This window comes from Cupressus sempervirens, chromosome 9 (assembly GCF_028749045.1).
Source record: "Cupressus sempervirens isolate cs-2001-9-10 chromosome 9, ASM2874904v1, whole genome shotgun sequence".
NCBI classification, from domain to species: Eukaryota; Viridiplantae; Streptophyta; class Pinopsida; order Cupressales; family Cupressaceae; genus Cupressus; species Cupressus sempervirens.
Window position 1 is genome coordinate 340,990,073 of NC_143126.1, and position 19,764 is coordinate 341,009,836.

General features: G+C 35.6%; 1 protein-coding gene across 2 annotated transcripts in view; it reads right to left on the reverse strand.

The window, feature by feature from the left end:
• PUX1 (plant UBX domain-containing protein 1) overlaps positions 1-19,764 on the reverse strand; it is a 114,639-nt gene that overhangs the window by 55,057 nt on the left and 39,818 nt on the right. The window contains exons 2-3 of one of the 2 annotated variants that reach the window (XM_089800052.1): positions 16,234-16,296; positions 13,872-13,968 (exon numbers count right to left, since the gene is read on the reverse strand). In XM_089800052.1, the coding sequence (XP_089656178.1) occupies positions 13,872-13,968; positions 16,234-16,296 (160 nt within the window). The remainder of the gene's footprint in view (positions 1-13,871; positions 13,969-16,233; positions 16,297-19,764) is intronic. The other variant, XM_089800054.1, reaches the window with a different exon arrangement.

Below are 19,764 nucleotides of genomic sequence, written 5' to 3' on the forward strand. Positions count from 1 at the left end.
ATTTGTTGCAATCATCTGTAATAATTACTTTTATTTAAAACATTCATATATTCATTTTTTATTATTAATTCATTATTTGCAAGTTTAAAGTTTTCTATAATTCTTGTTAGGAAAACTTTCATCGCATTCGCATTCGCATTCTAATCAATCTGCTATAAGCATCTTGGGCTTAAGTGTTTTGTTCAGGAATAGGTACACCCGCCTTGGTTTTGCAAAGCCAAAAGCGCAAAGGATTTAGATCACAACGATTAGTCCCGTCAAGTTGGCCATAACCGGTTGGATATCCTAGCATTGAATTGGCAAGACTCGTAGGATTCCAATCTGCGGTTTTGGGAACCAACAAAGTGCACCTCGCTCCAAGCCCACCTGAATTAGATTCAGAAAATCTGTGATCAATTACTTGCCATTGGTCGCAAGATGGAGGAAGAGGATATTGTGGTTATCACTCTTCGGAGTTTACCAAATTCCCATGAGCATTTTATCAAGACTCTCGACATCACATCTTTTGGTGTTGATTTGATGTTCACTGATCTCTACACACTTCTGCTTCAGCAAGACCAGTGGAAACAACAGTTCGGTAGCAGGTCCACCTCCACCTCCACAAAGCAAGCCTTTGCTACAAAATCCTTTAAAAAAGATAAAGGCAAGTTTCAGCAGCCATCTCAGCAAAAGTCTTATGCTCCAGCATCAAATGGTTCCCAAAAGAAGAACATTCAATGCAACTACTGCCACAAGTTTGGACACATGAAGGTTGAATGTCGAAAACGCTTAGCTACAAAATCTAAGCAAACAAGTTCGCAGCCCAAAGTGAACAGTGCAGAGCACACCGAGCAAACAGAGCCTACCTTTTATGCCTTCATGGCTAAAAGACTTGTAGATCATGTGAAGTCATCTGCCTGGTACATTGATTAAGGTACCTCTCATCATTTCACTCACCGCAGAGACTGGTTTACTAACTACCAGCCTTATTTAGACACTGTTATTTTTGGTGGCAAAGAAGAATATACGATTATCGGCAAAGGAAACATTCAAATTCAGTCTGTTGGGAGGAATCTCATTTTCCTTGATGTGTACTACATTCTAAGGATGGAACTAAATCTACTCTCCGTCAGTCAATTGCTGCAACATTCTTCACACTTGGATGTCACTTTCAGTTCACATCAATGCAACATCACTGATCGGGCGACTCAGTCTACTGTTGCAATGGGTTTTGAGAATTATGGTCTTTTTAGACTTACTGATTCTGGTGATTCTCGGGACTTAGCTATGGCTACTCGGCGGTCTTCTACTAGCACACTTTGGCATCAGCGATATGGGCACTTAAATGTGCATTATCTCTCATAGCTTGCTCGGGATGAGCTTGTTCTTGGATTGCCAGAGATTCAGACTCAACAGCTTGGAGCTTGTGATGCATGTCAAGCTAGGAAGCAACATCACACACCTTTCACCAGTGGCGATTCATGGCGAGCTTCTCAAGTACTTCAACTTGTTCATGTCGATATCTGCAACCCTATGGCCACTCCTTTTGTTCTTGGGTCCAAGTATTTTCTATTGTTTGTTGATGAATTCAATAGAAAAATGTGGGTGTATTTCCTTGAAAAGAAATCAGATGCATTTCCTGTATTTCAGAAGTTTAAACCTTTAGTTGAAAAAGAGTCTGAGAATTCTATTATTACTCTTAGATCAGACAATGGGGGGGAATTTTGTTCTACTACTTTCTCTAGCTTCTTCGATACACATAGCATCAAACGCCAGCCAACCATACCCCATACGCCACAACTAAATAGTGTAGTTGAACCTCAAAATCGGACAATCACCAAGATGGCTCGATCTATGCTTGAACACAAACAAGTTTCGAAAAAGTTTTAAGCAGAAGCAATTAACACTGCAGTTTATCTGTTGAATTGGTCACCCATAGTGGCAATCAAAGGTAAAACTCTAGAAGAGGCCTGGTCAAGTCGCAACCCCAGAATCAGTCACCTAAAGGTTTTTGGCTCCCTTGCTTTTGTTTAGATCCCTGATGCATCACGCACCAAGCTGGATGCCAAGAGTTAGAAACTCGTGCTTGCTGGATACAGCAGTCTTCACAAAGCCTACCGCCCGATCGATGTTGAAACATCTCGTCTCATCTATAGTCATGATGTAGTCTTTGATGAGCAGCGAGGACCATTCATGCTTGTTTCACTTGTTACAAATCCAGTAGACCAGCCTATGAAGGCTCATGATTTGGGAGTCAGGCTTCCATTAGGTCCATCTGATGGGAGGGCTTCAATAGCTCCTGCAGCTCCAGTTATACCAGTGCTACCTATACAAACACCTCCAACTTCTCTTGCAGGATCACGTCACTTTGTCGATGCTTCACCTGAGTTTGATCCAAATTCTTCTGATGAGGAACCTGATCATCACGCATCTCTTGATTCTAATGTTGGTCATTCTCCTCTCCAGCCTAAGTGGTGGGCTAAGACACTTGCTGATCTTTGTGATGTGAGCTCATTGATGGGAGAACTGTTCGAAAAAAGAGCAAACCTACAGAGTCTGTTAACTTTGCTCTCATGGCCAACATTCACAATATGTTTGAACCTCAAACATATCCCAAGGCTAAAGGAATTCCAGAGTGGGAACAGGCCATGACATCTGAACACCAAAGCCTATTGAAGAACAACACCTTGGTCCTTTCTAATCTTTCACTAGGGAAGAAACCCATTGGCTGCAAATGGGTTTACAAAATCATTAAACAAATCAGATGGTAGTTTGGATAAGTACAAAGCTTGTTTAGTTGTGAAGGGCTTCTCTCAGTGTCAAGGCATTGATTATGAGGAGACCTTTTCTCCTACTTCAAAGATGAGCACCATCAGATTAGTTCTAGCTATGGCAACACAATTTGGCTGGAAGGTCCGTCAGATGGATGTCAAGAGTGCCTTCTTGAATGGTGATCTCCATGAAGAGGTCTACATGACACAACCTCTTGGTTTTAGGGTTGCTAGTAAAGATCATTAGGTTCTCAGATTGGTAAAAGCTCTCTATGGCTTGAAGAAGGCCCCTCACGCATGGTACATAAAAATTGATAAGTACCTCAATGATCAAGGCTTCAAGAGGAGTTCTTCAGACTTAAATCTATACATCAAGACTATTGATGGTGACATCATCCTTCTGGTTATTTATGTGGATGATTTGATCCTCACTGGCAGTTCGGCATCTTTGATTTAGGGAATCAAACAAAATTTATGCCAGTCTTTTGATATGACTGACCTTGCGCTCATGCATTATTGCCTAGGTGTTGAGGTTTGGCAACAGTCTTCAGGCATATTCATCTCTCAATCCAAATATGCTAAGGCCCTATTAGACAAATTTCGTATGCAAGATTGCAAGCCTACATCTACCACCTATGGAGAAAGATCTCAAGTTATCCATAAAGTCTGATTTTCCTTTCATTGATGATATTACATACAAGCAACTAGTAAGTAGCAGCATCTAGCTCTCTACTTCTAGGCCAGATATCAACTTCACACTCAGTTATATTTCATGCTTTATGAGAGCTCCTAAGGCTGGTCATTGGATGACAGCAAAGCCCGTGCTTCGTTATGTGAAGGGCACTTCAGATTATGGACTTTTGAACTCTCGGAGTTCTAATTCTAAACTGAGTGGGTTCATAGGTTCTGATTGGGCAGGCTCTGTTAATGATGAAAAGACAACTTCTGGATATGTGTTCAATTTGGGATCCGGTGCAGTCACATGTACCAATAAGAAGTAGCAAGCAGTTTCTCTCTCCTCTTCAGAGGTTGAATACAGAGGGACTCTCAAGGCAGGATGTGAAGTTGTTTGGCTTGGTCGGATGCTTGGGGATATGCAGATGTCACCAGCAGGACCGACTACTCTATTTGTTGTGTTATCAAGTTAGCCCGAAATCCAGTCTTCCATGAACGAACCAAGCATGTGGATGTTCACTATCACTACATACGTCAGCTAGTTGAAGACGGGACGATAGCCTTGTAGTATGTTCCTACCATAGACCAGACTGGAGACATTCTCACCAAGCCTCTTGGTCTTGATAAGTTTGTCAAATTCAAAGGACAGCTTGGTTTTCTAGTTAGATTGACCATTAAGGGAGGGTATTACGATAATAGATAATCGTCTATTATTAGTTAATAGTAATCTATTGTAAATATCTAGTTAGCTTTAGTTAGCTGTAGCTTTTTTAGCTCTCTCTGCTAGAATAGAATGTTTCTATTATTTATGATTGTTTCCTAAGGAAACATCATTTTATTCTTTTGTATATATTGACCTTTCTGTCTTTGTTAATAATAAGCAAATATTTTCCAATTACTTTGTAATAATATCAAACATACTCAATGTTACAGATTTGTATGAGTATCATGAACTTGATGTCAATTTAGAGGATGGATCAAATGTGGAGCAGCAATATCCTAAAAAGTCAATGGAAAAGAAAGAAAGGAGTGTGAACCAGAGGTAAGGAATATATGGAGAATTTGGTGAAATGGAAGAACAAAATAGTTGAGGATTCTTCATGGATTTCTCAGCTTCAGTTGGATTGTTCTGATTCTTCTCAAGTATCAAAGTGACAGACTCACTTTTCAATAACCCTAGGCATCTAATGCAAGAGCATCTTGGGTTCTTAGTAATCTTGCATCAACCAAAAACTTTACGTTCCAATTTGTTCTTAGTTTGCCAATTTCATATAGTCAGTGTGATCAATCAGATGACCCATCAATTATGTGAGTTTCATCTTCAGCAGCTGGCTACTTATTTAGGACCTAGATGTGGATCGTTTCCCAGGACTACAGCTCATTTGGTCAAGTATTGCTCGCATTATGTCGGATTCTCATCACATTACTGTGTTCTTGCCAGTTTCTCAACCTTTTCATGAATTCTGATCTTGCGATGGAAATCTCTGATCTGTGATGATCAATGGTGCATATTTCTATGTTCTTGGATCACGTGTGGACCTGAACCCTCAACTATGAGCTCTGAAACGGTCTATGTAAAGATTTCTATTTGACTTAGGATCTGACCTATTTGTGATAGCATGTTCCCTGTTCTTGGGGAATGTAATTCATTTCAGTCAACGGATGTGTCATGTGGCCTATATATTGTGTTGTAATTGATCTCATAAAACAGTAGTGCTATGATAAATGATAAATGAAGGCATGTTACAAACTGATTGTAATTGAATTTCCAGTTGAATAAAAGCTGATTTGTGCTTGTTATCTCATCTTCCTTGTTATTTCAGTTGTGTTTACTCTCGCTGCATGCATGAATGGATACAGATCTCTTTGATGTCCCTCCATTGGTGACTGTACCATAAATAATGTTCACAACTCAGCTATCAAACATATTTTTTCATAAGTAAATTAATGATAAATACATGTGATGGGATTGAGATCTAAGGCAACGTGAAGTAGCAAAGGTGATGCCTGTAATACATCAGATGTGCTAGAAATACTGTAGACAATTAGCACTCAAAAAAATTTCAAGAGTAGTCACATATAGGAAAAATGTCACAAAAAAATGCCGCTGATTTACCAACTAGTTTACTGTTTAAAACTCATCTTCTGTTGTGGCAACTGAAGAGAAGATGTCTAAAGCCAACCAGAAAATCAGGTCAGCAAGCCTTTAAAAAGTATTCTTTGCTGTATTTTCTGTGCAGATTGTAGTTTTTTTGCATCAACATTTCGGATCACACTCTGTGATTCATCATCAAAATGAGAGAGCTACAGGACAAATATGGTAAGATTGCAGACCTAGTGTGGATAACAAGGAGGAAGGAAAGGGGGCTGGGTGTGTTGGTTCCCAAAACCACAAATTGGAAATCCAAGAGCCTGCCACTTCTTCGAAAGGATTTCACAATCAGTTTTGGCCAATGAACAGGAATACTTCTCGATTCCCCTGCACTTCAGGCTCTACTACACCCAGACGGGTAAACCTTCACCTCAAACACTAACCGTTTGGTTCAAGGCTTTTCTATAGCGAATTTAAACTTTTGGAGTTCTCCGGCTGGCAAGGTCCTCGAACTCAATTAAAATGAAAATTGGATGCTGAATAATGGATAATGGTTGGATGTTTTCTATAATTGAATAATAATTAATTTGATGCTTGTAGGAAGGAAGTTCCAGATTTTCTGACTTCAATAATAAAAAGACCAATGCTTCTGCTCATCCGAGCAATAGAGTCAACTTCAGTGGATGTTCATGTACAACTTTATAATGTTCCACGCACTTGAACTGCCAACAACTAAATAATCAAGATGCAACAGATCAAATATTAATGCAACCTTAAATTAGTCCTGACTAAACTTTAACTCCTCTGGTAGGGAGAAAAACTGGACACAGATATAGAAACAACTTAATATTCACAAATCTGTGATGATCAAATTTAAAATGCTAAATGACCATGTCCACTTATCCGACATTTAAATTGTATATAGATTCCAAACAATAATTACAAAGGACAATTCATTTGTAGTTTATATCTCCATGCCTTCAATAATAATAAACAAAGAACATTTTATTTTATTATTAAAATAAAATAATAGAATTTATATTACAAAATCATATTAAACTCCTTATCCCTCCGTACAAGTAATATAAAATAATTTCTCCTGTAAATGAATCTAAATGTTTTCGAATATGTCTTATTACAAATAACTTGTCCCTTATTTATATCTTAGATATAAGGACACGTGACTTTTAAATATGAAAGGGTGTTCCCCTTTTAATGATAAACAATACTTTCTATTCAATTATAATCCCACCTCTTCATTTTCTTTTAAAATAATCATTGCGTAATCTTTAATCAAAGACCCTTAATAAGTTAAATTGCATATATCATTGACAGATATTTTATGCCTTTTATTTTTGGGAGCATATGGAAGGCTATAGTTTAAATTTTAATATTTCAACAACGCTACTATACAAGTAATACGGTCAGTTCCGTCTGCCTGTCACGCATGAGACTTCTGGAAATCCTTCCTAGTGTATCAATGACATACATATTGGTGAATACAAACTCTATATGTACTCATTTTTCCTTAAATTTTGTTCGACTATTCCATTTGATAGCATTTATGTCTATTTTGTTGACGCCTTACCTTGACCTTTTCATTCTTTGATTCTGGCATCTCTTCCTTCAAACTCTTTGCTTCTACAGGCATGATCTGACAAGATTTGTTCAACACCATCCATCGTTTTGTGCTAATGAAATTGCTCCTCTAATTTTTGGATATGAAACAGATATCCCGTAACTGTGCTTCTAGTGCAGTTGATCAATATCGAAAGTGTATATGAAGTTTATGTTTTATTGCAAAATCAATATTCCTCTAAACTACTCTACACGTTTCTTGCGGTACATTGAGTGTTGTTAATCCTTTTACTTGTTGGGCTCCATTCTCTCACACAAACATGTTACAGTTGGCATAACCATATGTATGGTATTTAGACGGGCCTTCCATTCACTGGTGATGTATCTAGTGAGGCTTATTTTTGGTGTGCTCTACTCATTTTATTTGTTCACGCTAATATTCTGAATCTCAATCTTGTGAAGTTTTCGATGTCCCTTACGAATTTGAAGATTCATGGTGAAGATGTGTATTGGATTCCAACATCATCGTAATCTTTTATTTTTTAAAAATATCTTTCACTATGTATTGTTGATAGCTTGATGATAATAAAGTCTAGGTTGTTGATACTGGTGGGTTCTTGAGCATTAAACAGGGTATGAACAACATGGAGAAGATTCAGAATTAACATAAGTAGCTAGGGTAAAGTTGAACGTCCTTCAATGTGTTGCTGCTTAGTTATGGCCCCTCAATATATCAAATCCTTGATGATTTATGGCCTTTGCTGTAGACAGTATGCCATCTATATCACCTCTGATCAATGCCAAACTAGAAGCCCAATCTGGAGTTTGTGGATGACTGTAAAATTTTTTGGGTGAGCTCATGGTATTTGCAACGCTACAGACTTGTGATTTTTAATGATTGGAACCACTTCTGCTTTGTCGTCAACCATCCCAAGCACCACTTTCCTGTTTAAACATCTCTTTCTACTACCAGTTCTTGAGACTATGTTCTATACTTGGTATTCATGTTTTGCTTTATCAGATTTGTACATTCTTCCATAAATTGGTTTGAATCTACGGGTCACTGTACACCTAGCATAGGCAAATCATTGAAACATGTAAATATAATATTATTTGTGGGATAAAAAGGTCAGATAAGGTGCCTAAATGGAGGCCCAAATTCGCCAAAAATTTTAGGCTCCATCAGTAGCTCTCGTTGGGGACATATGCTCCTTGCAAGCATAATGAGATTCCAGCTATCTATGGAGGAGCAGACCGAGCATCCATGCTTAGCATGATGCAAGGTGAAATTGGGTGGCCCCCGGCCCCCCAAAAATGAACATAGATTCTTCCCTCTATCAAACACTTGAATTTGATCATGTAACACCTTGGATCTCCTAATCATGATATCATATTGTTCTTTAGTAGAATCGGATCCATTAGAAAATTTAGAAAACAACTATCATCTGACATATGCCTTTCTTTCATCTCCTTGGTTTTTTGTCCATCTTCCAAATCTGCATTAGGTTAATCATCCTTATAGACAATACATATTGGCTTTCCCTCATGAACATGGTCTTTTCTGAATGGAAGATCTTTTAAGTAACAACATTGAGCCATTGTACAAGCATCTTCTTGGACGTTTATCTCCACACGATCTACCTCATCACCGTGCTCAAGAAATTGTTTCTCCTTATAAACAAGTTTTGAAAATAACTCAAATTTAGGAACTTCTTTATGATCAGCTAGGACACATGGAAAATTTTTACAAACTGTTCTTCACTCTATCTTCCTTATCATGCTTTGCTGATTCCATCTTATTTTCACATATTTGATGCAAACCCTGCTCATAGGATGAATTAAAAGAAGTCTCATCTTCAAATCTATCATCAAGCCTTCTATCTTCATCATAGTGCTGATGGATTTGATTGCACAAGAACTCCTCTCCAAACAATAGACTTGAGAATATAGTGAATTCAGATGTATCTTCTATTACTTCATCTTTGAACAATGGGTTCAAGAATATAGAAAATTCAGCTATACTATCATGAGAGCTTTCATTCGGATCAGCAAATGTGTCATCAACAAGACTAATGTCTTCATCAACATTATCTTCTAAAATTTTCTCTTGTTCATACACCATATGCGGTTCTACTTCATCCTCACTTTATGATTCCTCAGAATGATCATCTCTTTCATCCAATACCTCTTGAGAATGCACTAATCCATCGCCTTTCTCACCATGGTGATTCGAGAAAAGATCTAAGCCATTTTTCTCAACATACTTCTGATATTCCAGATCTAACAAGGCTGAAATCTCCTCCACACCAAGAGAATCCTCTTCCCCATTTCCATTTTCTTCACAATCTAATTCCTTACTAGTCTCATCATGATCAAATTCTTCTTCAAACTGTCCACGAATTTCTTCTCCATTTAATTCTGAAATATCATTAGACTCATATGTTACTTCAGTCTCCCATTCATTTTCCTTTGCCACTAGTTCATTATCCGTTAGTTTGAGAAAGTTAAGAAATTGATGATCATACAAGAGACCTAATTCCTGCATCCTATAGAGAAGATTAGATGATGCAAGTCTATATTCTAAAGGTATTTCTTGATAAGCATTAACCATCCTCATGAAGAATTGTGTTGTAGATTCATCTTCTTACTTTTAAGGCATGATGTCTAAAGGTACCTCCTAAAAAAATATCCACCATCCTTATAAACAAATGTGTCGATGTCTCACCTTCATATCTTTCTAGATTGAAAAAGGCATTAAGTGGGTGTATGTCTACATCCTTCATGGTGTAACATAGATCCGCTTCCTGATCATAGTACATATTCTCCATAGTACACGGTCAAATCACTTCCTTCTGAGTCTTCTCCCTCAACAAAGTTACCAACTGAACCTTTAATGAATAGAGTCGCCACCTCTTTCGAGGAATGTATTAATTTGTTGATCTTTCGGGTTCTTACTTCCAGCAGAGTACGTTTCCAATCAAACTGATAAAACTACCTTCTAATTCTGGTCTTAAGAAATCTAAAACTTTGGGTAACTGCACAACACTTGTTGTGAGCAACTCTCCCCAATAGAGTCGCCAATCTGTTGGCTCCGAAAACCGCAGATTGGAAATCCAAGAGCCTGCTACTTCTTCGATAGGATTCCGCAATCAGTTTTGGCCAACAAATGGGAATACTTCTCGATTCCCTTGCACTTCAAGCTCCGCTACACCTAGGGGGATAAACCTTCACCTCAAACGCTGACCATCTAGTTCAAGGCTTTTCTATAGCGAATTTAAACTTCTAGAGTTCTCCGACTAGCAAGTTCCTCGAACTCAATTAAAATGAAAACTGGATGCTGGATAATGGTTGAAAGTTTTGTATAATTGAATAATAATTAATTTGATGCTTGTAGTAAGGAAGTTACAAATTTTCAGACTTCAATAATAAAAAGACCAGTGCCTCTTCTCATCCGGGCAATAGAGTCAACTTCAATGGATTTTCATGTACAACTTCATAATGTTCCATGCACTTGAACTGCCAACAACTAAATAATCAAGATGCGATAGATCAAATATTTATGCAACCTTAAATTAGTCCAAACTGAACTTTAACTCCTCTGGTAGGGAGACAAAATGGACACAGATACAGAAACAACTTAATATTCACAATATCTGTGATAATCAAATTTAAAATGCTAAATGACCATGTCCACTTATCCAACATTTAAATTGTATACAGATTCCAAAAAATAATTACAAAGGACGATTCATCTGTAGTTTAAATCTCCACGCCTTTAATAATAATAAACAAAGAGCATTTTATTTTATTAATAAAATAAAATAAAGGAATTTATATTACAAAATCAAATTTTACTCATTATCCCTTCATACAAGTAATATGAAATAATTTCCCCTGAATATGAATCTGAATGTTTTCGAATATGTCTTATTACAAATAACTTGTCCCTTATTTATATCTTAGATATAAGGAGATGTGACTTTTAAATATGAAAGGGTGTTCCCCTTATAATAATAAACAATACTTTTTATTCAATTTTAATCCCACCTCTTCATTTTCTTTTAAAATAATCATTGTGTAATCTTTAATCAAAGACCCTTAATACGTTAAATTGCATATATCATTGACAGATAGTTTATGCCTTTTATTTTTGGGAGCATATGGAAGGCTATAGTTCAAATTTTAATATTTCAACAACGCTACTATACAAGTAATACAGTCAGTTCCGTCTGCTTGGCACACACGATAACTTCTAGAAATCCTTCCTGGTGTATCAATGACATACGTATTTAGTGAATACAAACTCTGTAGGCACTCATTTTTCCTTAAATTTTGTTCAACTATTCTATTCGATAGCATTTATGTCTATTTTGTTGACGCCATACCTTGACCTTTTCATTCTTTGATTCCTGCATCTCTTCCTTCAAACTCTTTGCTTCTGCAGGCATGATCTGACAAGATTTGTTCAACACCATCCATAGTTTTGTGCTAATGAAATTGCTCCTCTGATTTTTCGATATGAAATAGATATCCTGTAACTGTGCTTCTAGCGCAGTTGATCAATATCGAAAGTGTATATGAAGTTTATGTTTTATTGCAAAATCAATATTCCTCTAAACTACTCTGCACGTTTCTTGCGGCACATTGAGTGGCATTAATCCTTTTACTTGTCGGGCTCCATTCTCTCATGCAAACATGTTACAGTTGGCATAACCGTATGTATGGTATCTAAACGGGCCTTCCATTCACCGGTGATGTATCTAGTGAGGCTTATTTCTGGTGTGCTCTATTCATTGTATTTGTTCACTCTAATATTCTGAATCTTAATCTTGTGAAGTTTTCAATGTCCCTTGTGAGTTTGGAGATTCATGGTGAAGATGTGTATTGGATTCCAACATCATCGTAATCTTTTATTTTTTCAAATATCGTTCACTGTGTATTGTTGATAGCTTGATGATAAATGAAGTCCAGGTTGTTGATACTGGTGGGTTCTTGAGAATTAAACAGGGTATGAACAACATGGAGAAGATTCAGAATTAACATAAGTAGCTAGGGTAAAGTTGAACGTCCTTCAATGTGTTGCTGCTTAGTTATGGCCCCTCAATATATCAAATCCTTGATGATTTATGGCCTCTGCTGTAGTCAATATGCCATCTATATCACCTCTGATCAGTGCCAAACTAGAAGCCCAATCTGGAGTTTGTGGATAATCGTAGAGTTTTCTGGGTGAGCTCATGGTATTTGCAGCGCTACAGACCTGTGATTTTTAATGATTGGAACCACTTCTGCTTTTTCGTCAACCATCCCAAGCACCAATTTTCTGATCAAACATCTCTTTCTACTGCCAGTTCTTGAGACTATGTTCTATACTTGCTGTTCAACTTTTGCTTTATCAGATCTGTACATTCTTCCATAAATTGGTTTGAATCTGTGGGTCACTGTACACCTAGCATAGGGATATCATTGAAACATGTAAATATAATATTATTTGTGGGATAAAAAGGTCAGATAAGGTGCCTAAATGGAGGCCCAAATTTGCCAAAAATTTTAGGCTCCATCAGGTTGCACAACAATCGAGAAGAGTTTGAGGTACAACAATAAGGTAATTGACTCAGATAATAAGAGCATTGTACAAGTAAAAATATACTTGTCCAAGATCTTCTCTTAGCTTTAGCAGTAGGAGTCTCTAGAGCAGTAGTTCTATAGAGCAAGAAGACACAACATCAAAAATGCCCATGCCATAAGTATCCAAGGCTGCACCTATATATTTCCAAGCCAACTCTTACGTCTGATTTTCATCCTATTTCTTGAGGATTGTTGAAAGAGTTAATGGCCAATTCTAGAAGGGTAATAGGTTTAGAAAATATTTGGACATCTTTTAGACAATAATAATTGAATAAGAAAAGGAATATGTTTCACATGAATAAATTAATACAAAGTGATGAAAGTAGACTTAATTACATTTATAAATATCTTGTTTACTGTTCAGTCTCTCCAGTGTCTCCATGGGTTGCCTCAGCTAATACAAATAACGAAGATATCCTTGTTTCTATATCATACATCTCACTTATTATCATGCTCTTTTGTTCTGAAAAATGTTTCTGGAAAGTGAAATGTTTTGTATACAGTTTAAATTGCCCTTTGCATAAAATAGCTGTTTTGTTGATTTATTATTGAAATTTGACAACAATGGACTAGGTAAGAGACAGAACCAAGAGCCCCCATGGGTTTCTTTTTGTCTTTTACCACTGATACTGAAACCGTAAAATATTGTATAAAATAGTACACAATTCAATTCAAAAGCACTCTTACACCACCTTTCATAAATTAGATCAACAAATCTGTGGGGAATGGTACCCAGAAGTTTTAGTGATTGTCTTTCGTGGAGAGCCCCACACAGTTTCACTCATTCACAAATGGTGTTATTATAAAGATTAATAACAAAAATCCAACTTTGATTCAATATCCATTCCAGCAATGTCGGAATCCAGAAAGTGTTCATTATTACACCTATCAGGTACTAGAGCAATAAGAGTTGATTGAAACAATTAGTGTTATCTAATATCTGCAAAACAATTATGCCCCCAACCATAAAATGCATTGATTTATTCATAATTCAAGTTATACATGACAGATAAGAGGCAAGGCATTGTGATCTAAAGACTTGAAATATAAAACTTGGATTCTCAATACCATGACTGAATGAACCATTCTACAACTAAGCAGGCAGAAAAGATAAGAAAATTGTACATATTACTAGAAGAAGAGTTGCGTACCAGGAATGTGTTTTGGGCCATTCCAATTTCCAGCCACTGGACTAACAAAAACATGTACTTCTCGCCCCAGCTGCCCAGCCACTGATGAAAGCTTATCCTGAAAAGCATAATTGACAAAGATATCTCACTGCTCTTGAAAGCATTCCTCTAACTTAACCAAAATATCCTGAAAAGCAGAATTGACAAAGATACCTCACTACTCTTGAAAGCATTCCTCTAACTTAACCAAACTCATATCAAAAAGTGAAGAACATCAACATAAGGATTAGGGTTCACATGACTGTGAAAACACAATTTGGCTTTTTTGAATCATAAAAGGCAAATTGTTAGAAACATATTTTGCAATATGAAAGTCAGTTTGGCAAGACAAGTGATAGCAAAAAAGGCACCCGAAAACCTACAGGAAAAATGCTCACAGCTATATGAATGGATGCTGTGACACATTGGAGAAGCCCTAACATAACACATTAAATTAAAATAATGAAGAATCGACTCTTAACAAACATTTAAATGTTGACGAAAAAAGTAAAGCATATGCTATGCATCCAACCACAACTGTTGAACTCTTATTTGCATAGATATGTATCTTCTAATTAAATGATGACCAAAACACTACATGTATTGCCTAAAGGAAAAGTTGGCAAGAGTTATCTTCAATTAGAAAGGTTCTCTTCAAACAGAGGAGCTAATTGTAAATGGGACCCTTCTACTAGTTGTATGATCTATATTTACATGCATATCTTGCTACTTTGATTCTTCATTATTTGGGATTATTGATTCTAGTATGCAAATCCTACAGTCCAGTTTTACTTGTCAATATCATTTTTCTGCCCTATTAGGTTTATCTATATACATTTCCAGATCATGATGTCACAAGATTTGAATACTTTAACAAGAATTTCAATAAATTTAAGCTACAAAATAAAAATGGCTTATGAAAATTCAAGCAAAATTTTGAAGATCAACACATAAACCAGTATTTATCGATGTAATATCTCAACTGTAAAAGCAGTTCAAGGCTATGAAGATGCATTGCCCTAAGAATTCACTTCTCACTAAATCCAATTTCTTTGATCATTGTAATTACCATGTTCTGTTTTTGTCAGACTTGCCAGAAACTCCTTTGTACCTCCTTGGCTGCACGTATCCCCGTATCCAATTTGGAAACGTATCCAATACTACCCGGATACACATTAAATATTGTACCCATGTCTGTCTAAAAAAACTTGATTTTCCAACTGTGCCAAATACTATAGGATTTGATTTTCTAAAAGATTTGACGTAAATCTTCCCAAATTAAATATTAAAAAAACTTTATTAATGCAATTTTTTTTTTTAAATGGTATAAACAAAAGCTGCACCAAATGAGAAAGACAAATAAAATGTTCTTCTATTTCAGCAACCCATTTTTTGGGTTATCTTCTAATGCAACTCTACTACGTTTATGTATTGTGAAGTGTTAAATTAACTTACAAATACTTATGTAGCATTTATGTGTCAATATTGCTTTTGAAGTAATGAAAATCTCCTGTAATAACTTAGAAAACTGTGTTTAATATATGTGTATGTATTATTTATTAATGTCGTGTCCAGCCGTATCCATATTGGGGTGTTAAAAATTGGTTGTATCCGTACCCAATACCGAATCCATATTTGTGTCCGTATCCCTATCCATGCAACTTTGGTTTTTGTTCTTGTGACCTGATATTTAGATGGCAATTAAGGTCTATACAAATGTCATTAACACAAATTACATCATGTATCAGATGTGTACTGAAGGCTATTACTGAGGTGTGTATAAATATGCCAGTAACAGAAGTTACAACAGATGTATACCAAAGGATATTGATCAGGTGTGTATAATATGTCAATAACATAAGTTGCATCAGATGTGTACCACGGGATTTAACGAGGTCTGTACAAATATGTCAGTAACACAAGTCAGATTATGTATCAGATGTGTACCAAATGGAATATTATAAAAACCAGAATAATCTTCTATGGATCTATAGGTGCCTCATTATAAAGCATAAGAGCTCGTTTAAGAGAGTTATCTTTCCTATAATTAAAATCAACCTCTTCCAACACTCAATACTTATTAAATTAAATTATAACATTTATTTGGTTAGTGTGATGGGCCAACTACTGCCTTGGTTATCTGAACATAAATTTGTCTGCAGTGCATATCTCTCCACTGTGGAAAAAGTAAACTCAGGATTATCCTGAATAAACCCAGAGGGATAATATTATATTAAGATATTATTATACTATTTATGAACCAAGCATCATAATCATCGACCTATAAAATACAGGTTCATATTTCAATGACCAAGAATATACTCAAAACGATCCACTCAGGCACCTTGAGTAGATCTTTGTCCACATCTAATCTTCTTCTTTTAGCACATTTATACTCAGCTCCAACCTGCAAAGAAACATGTAGAGGGTTGAATCATCACATGCCTATGTTTTCCATGCATTTTTTTAGAATGTGAATTAATCAGAAGCAAACCTTTGTGATGGAAACTAAGTAATTGTATTATGAGGCAAACAGTCTAATGGCATATGGTTTCTGGCTGAAATATGACAGAAAACCCAAAATAAAAAGGCATCTGAGGCACAAAACTAAACAATCAATAGAAGTCACCTATATGAGGTGCTGTTACAATATATTAATCAACTAAAATAAATCTAATTGAAAAGATTTTTCAGAGACCTAAACAGCCAGGGCTAGAACACGAGATGCATGGATAAATAAGGTTGAGACAAATCTAGGGGCTTACATTTAAAATATATTACCTAGGGCCCTAATGGCATTCAATTTACTAATTTGTATAGAATTAATAGGGCACTTAATGTTCTAGACTCATTGGGGAAGACAAGGTTGTTAGTAAGACAAACTGAGCTACACAATAAAGTAATCAAATGAAAAAGAACTTAATTTTTGTTGGCTTAAGGCTTCCAGCTTTAAGTACTTTTTAGAGAACAAAAAAAAATCAGGTGACTGGTTACACTGCCTTTGTCAATCAAGGACTTCGGATTCTGTTTTTAAAGACTAATTACACAGAAATATTACAACAAATTCTCAGGGCATTTAAAACACTTTTTCCATTCTCAAAGGATACACTCGGAAGCACTTCCCTCGTGTCCCTAGTTGCTGAAGCCAGCATTGCTTATACACAATATTCTTCTCTTACCCATTAATGGAAGGCCTTTCTCTTCCAAACAGAGAATAGCTGCTGAGTTTAATTATTTTACTTTTCATGATATATCTCATTTCCTATCAATGACTAAGAATAATATGAAGAACATAAATAGCACAGTTGCTATAATTTTCTAACCCCTAGAGCCAAAGATAGGAGCTCAAATATCACAAATTAATGGAGGTTTTGGTTCTTAACGAGACTGAAAAATTGAAAATAGATTGACAGAATTATTTAGGCATAGAATATGTAATTAATTGAGTACTTTTGGACTTCAAGTATTTTTGCAAAAATGTATTGCATGCATGTGCACCAAACCCGAATCCAACTGCACACATAGATGTATATATGTGTACATATATATTGATGTGTATAAATGTGTTTGTTTGTGAATATAAAGTTTCTTTAAAAAAGTCTAAACTATGCGGGTGTGGTGTGGGTGTATCATTATGAAGTCAAAAAAAGGGAACAAAGATGAACCCTGTTTCATCAGTTTGTGGGGATTAGGCCTCAGAGTTAATTGTGGGGTTTTTTTAAATGTGAGTTATTAAACTTCACTATGTTTAGTAGTTGCCAATATATTGGGTCCTGTATAAGGTAGTCTTGGCAAGCACTTTATTAATCATCAAAAAGATTCAACATTATTGACAGAACAATTAACTTCTTCTGGCATATATTTTGCATCCCTGGTTCAAGTTCCACCGATAAATATATCATGGTTTATTGCTAAACAGATACATCTCATATTTGAACCAATATCTATAAAATAATTCAACAAGCTCCACAATTTCTTTCAGAAGATACTAATTTGTTGAAGCCAAACTTGACGGCAAGGATATAGCAGAATACAATATTTCTTTGTTTCTCCAAAAAGAAATTCAAAACCACAAACACCCTATCTTCTGTTACTCATGAAATGTCGCAGGCTGGCAGGGTACACAGCTCTCATACCACTATAATCTCCTTAGCTGGATATTTTATCCATTTTTTCTCAAATTGCAATATAGGAATTTTTTACAATAGATTTGCATGCAAAGATTCCCAACTTATTCAGAAAATACCAATAACAAGCTGAAAATATATATATATAATAAAAAGAATATTGCTTTACAATCCCTCAGCAAAACAATGCAATATCCAATCTTTAAAACAAAACAGTCAGATTGGTAATCAGAAAATAAAGATTTAAGCACAAGTGAGATACTTGTGTGATATCTCCAATAGACAATGGGTTTTCATCCACTGCCTCCGAGCTCAAAGGTTTTTGTCCTCAAACTAGTTGAAAACTAAAGCTTTCTAAAACTCTCCAAGAGAGAAGAAATCCACTTCCAATAACATAAATCAAGTCTCCTGCAAATGAGCCCTCCTTTCAAGTACAACCTAGTGACTCTTCACAATCCTTTCTTTGTTTCGTTATTTTATTTTCTTAAATATTTTTTTTTCTCCACAAAAGAAAATAAAGTGGCATTTGATAATATGAACTCATGTATTAAATTCACTTTATTAATAAACCATTCAAACCTTCAGACATTAAAATCACTGATCGGATGGATGGAAAGGTCTCAACGAGACACACCTATTCAAACTAAAATGCCAAGGTTGTTGAGCATGCTGACTTGCTATAAATAGTAAGTATCTGGGAACCCCACTAAAACAACCCTGATAGGCCAGAAACTGAAATTGCCTAGGCCAAAACTCAAGTTGATCCCTGAGAAAACCCAGTTAGCCCACTGGTCCAAAGCAAAACGGGCTAACAACACATCAAAATTTACTGGCCTACAAAAGGGGACATGATATTGGCATTCTTGTGATGAACCCTATTACAATTATATTATTTTGATCATGTAAATATAACTGTTAATGTGGATAGTTATTTATACTTGTGTTCAATGATGATCTAATATGCATAGTGGCTCTACGAGCATTTGATTTTTTCTCATTATTGTCGTAAAATGCTAGTTAAATGCATATAGATTAAATGAGGATATTATTATAATGTTCTAAATAATGATAAAACATGAAAGGGGTGATATCTTAACATTTGAATACATAAGTATGATTAAATTGTAAGAATGCAACTTCAATAGTTTCAGTTTCTAAAGTATTTGTATCTATATTTCTGTTATTTTATATATGAAGAACTACATTTGATGTGTATTTTATAGTGATGACAAGTACCAAACATCAACTCCACCATGCTTCAACAGTCTGAAATAGTCACATTGATCATTCATGATATTTAACAATATATCACTCCTAGTTTGGAGGATGTATCTTTGATTACATATTTTATACCTCTGGTTACCATGTAGGTGAAGTCCAGATTACCCTTGCATAAATTGTGGAAGACCAGAAAAGAATTTGTACGTAGTAAAATTATTTGTTATTGCCGTGGTTAAGTTATTTAAATTAAAATGTTGTTTTATATGGTGATTTTATATTTAGCGGCATACATGTCGTATGTATACTCCATTTGTTTGGAATTAAATAAATTAAATGTTAGGAGCTTTAAAACTGATTTGGCAATTTGATTTAATTGATTTTAGGTCGGTTTTTTTTTTTTAACCAAAATGACTTTCTGGAAAGTTTCTACATTTGAATCTGAGTTCTTGAGTTTGAACTTTTGGATAATACTGAAGAGCTTTGGCTTTCAATTCCAATGAAACCTGAGAACAGAAACCTTCAAGATT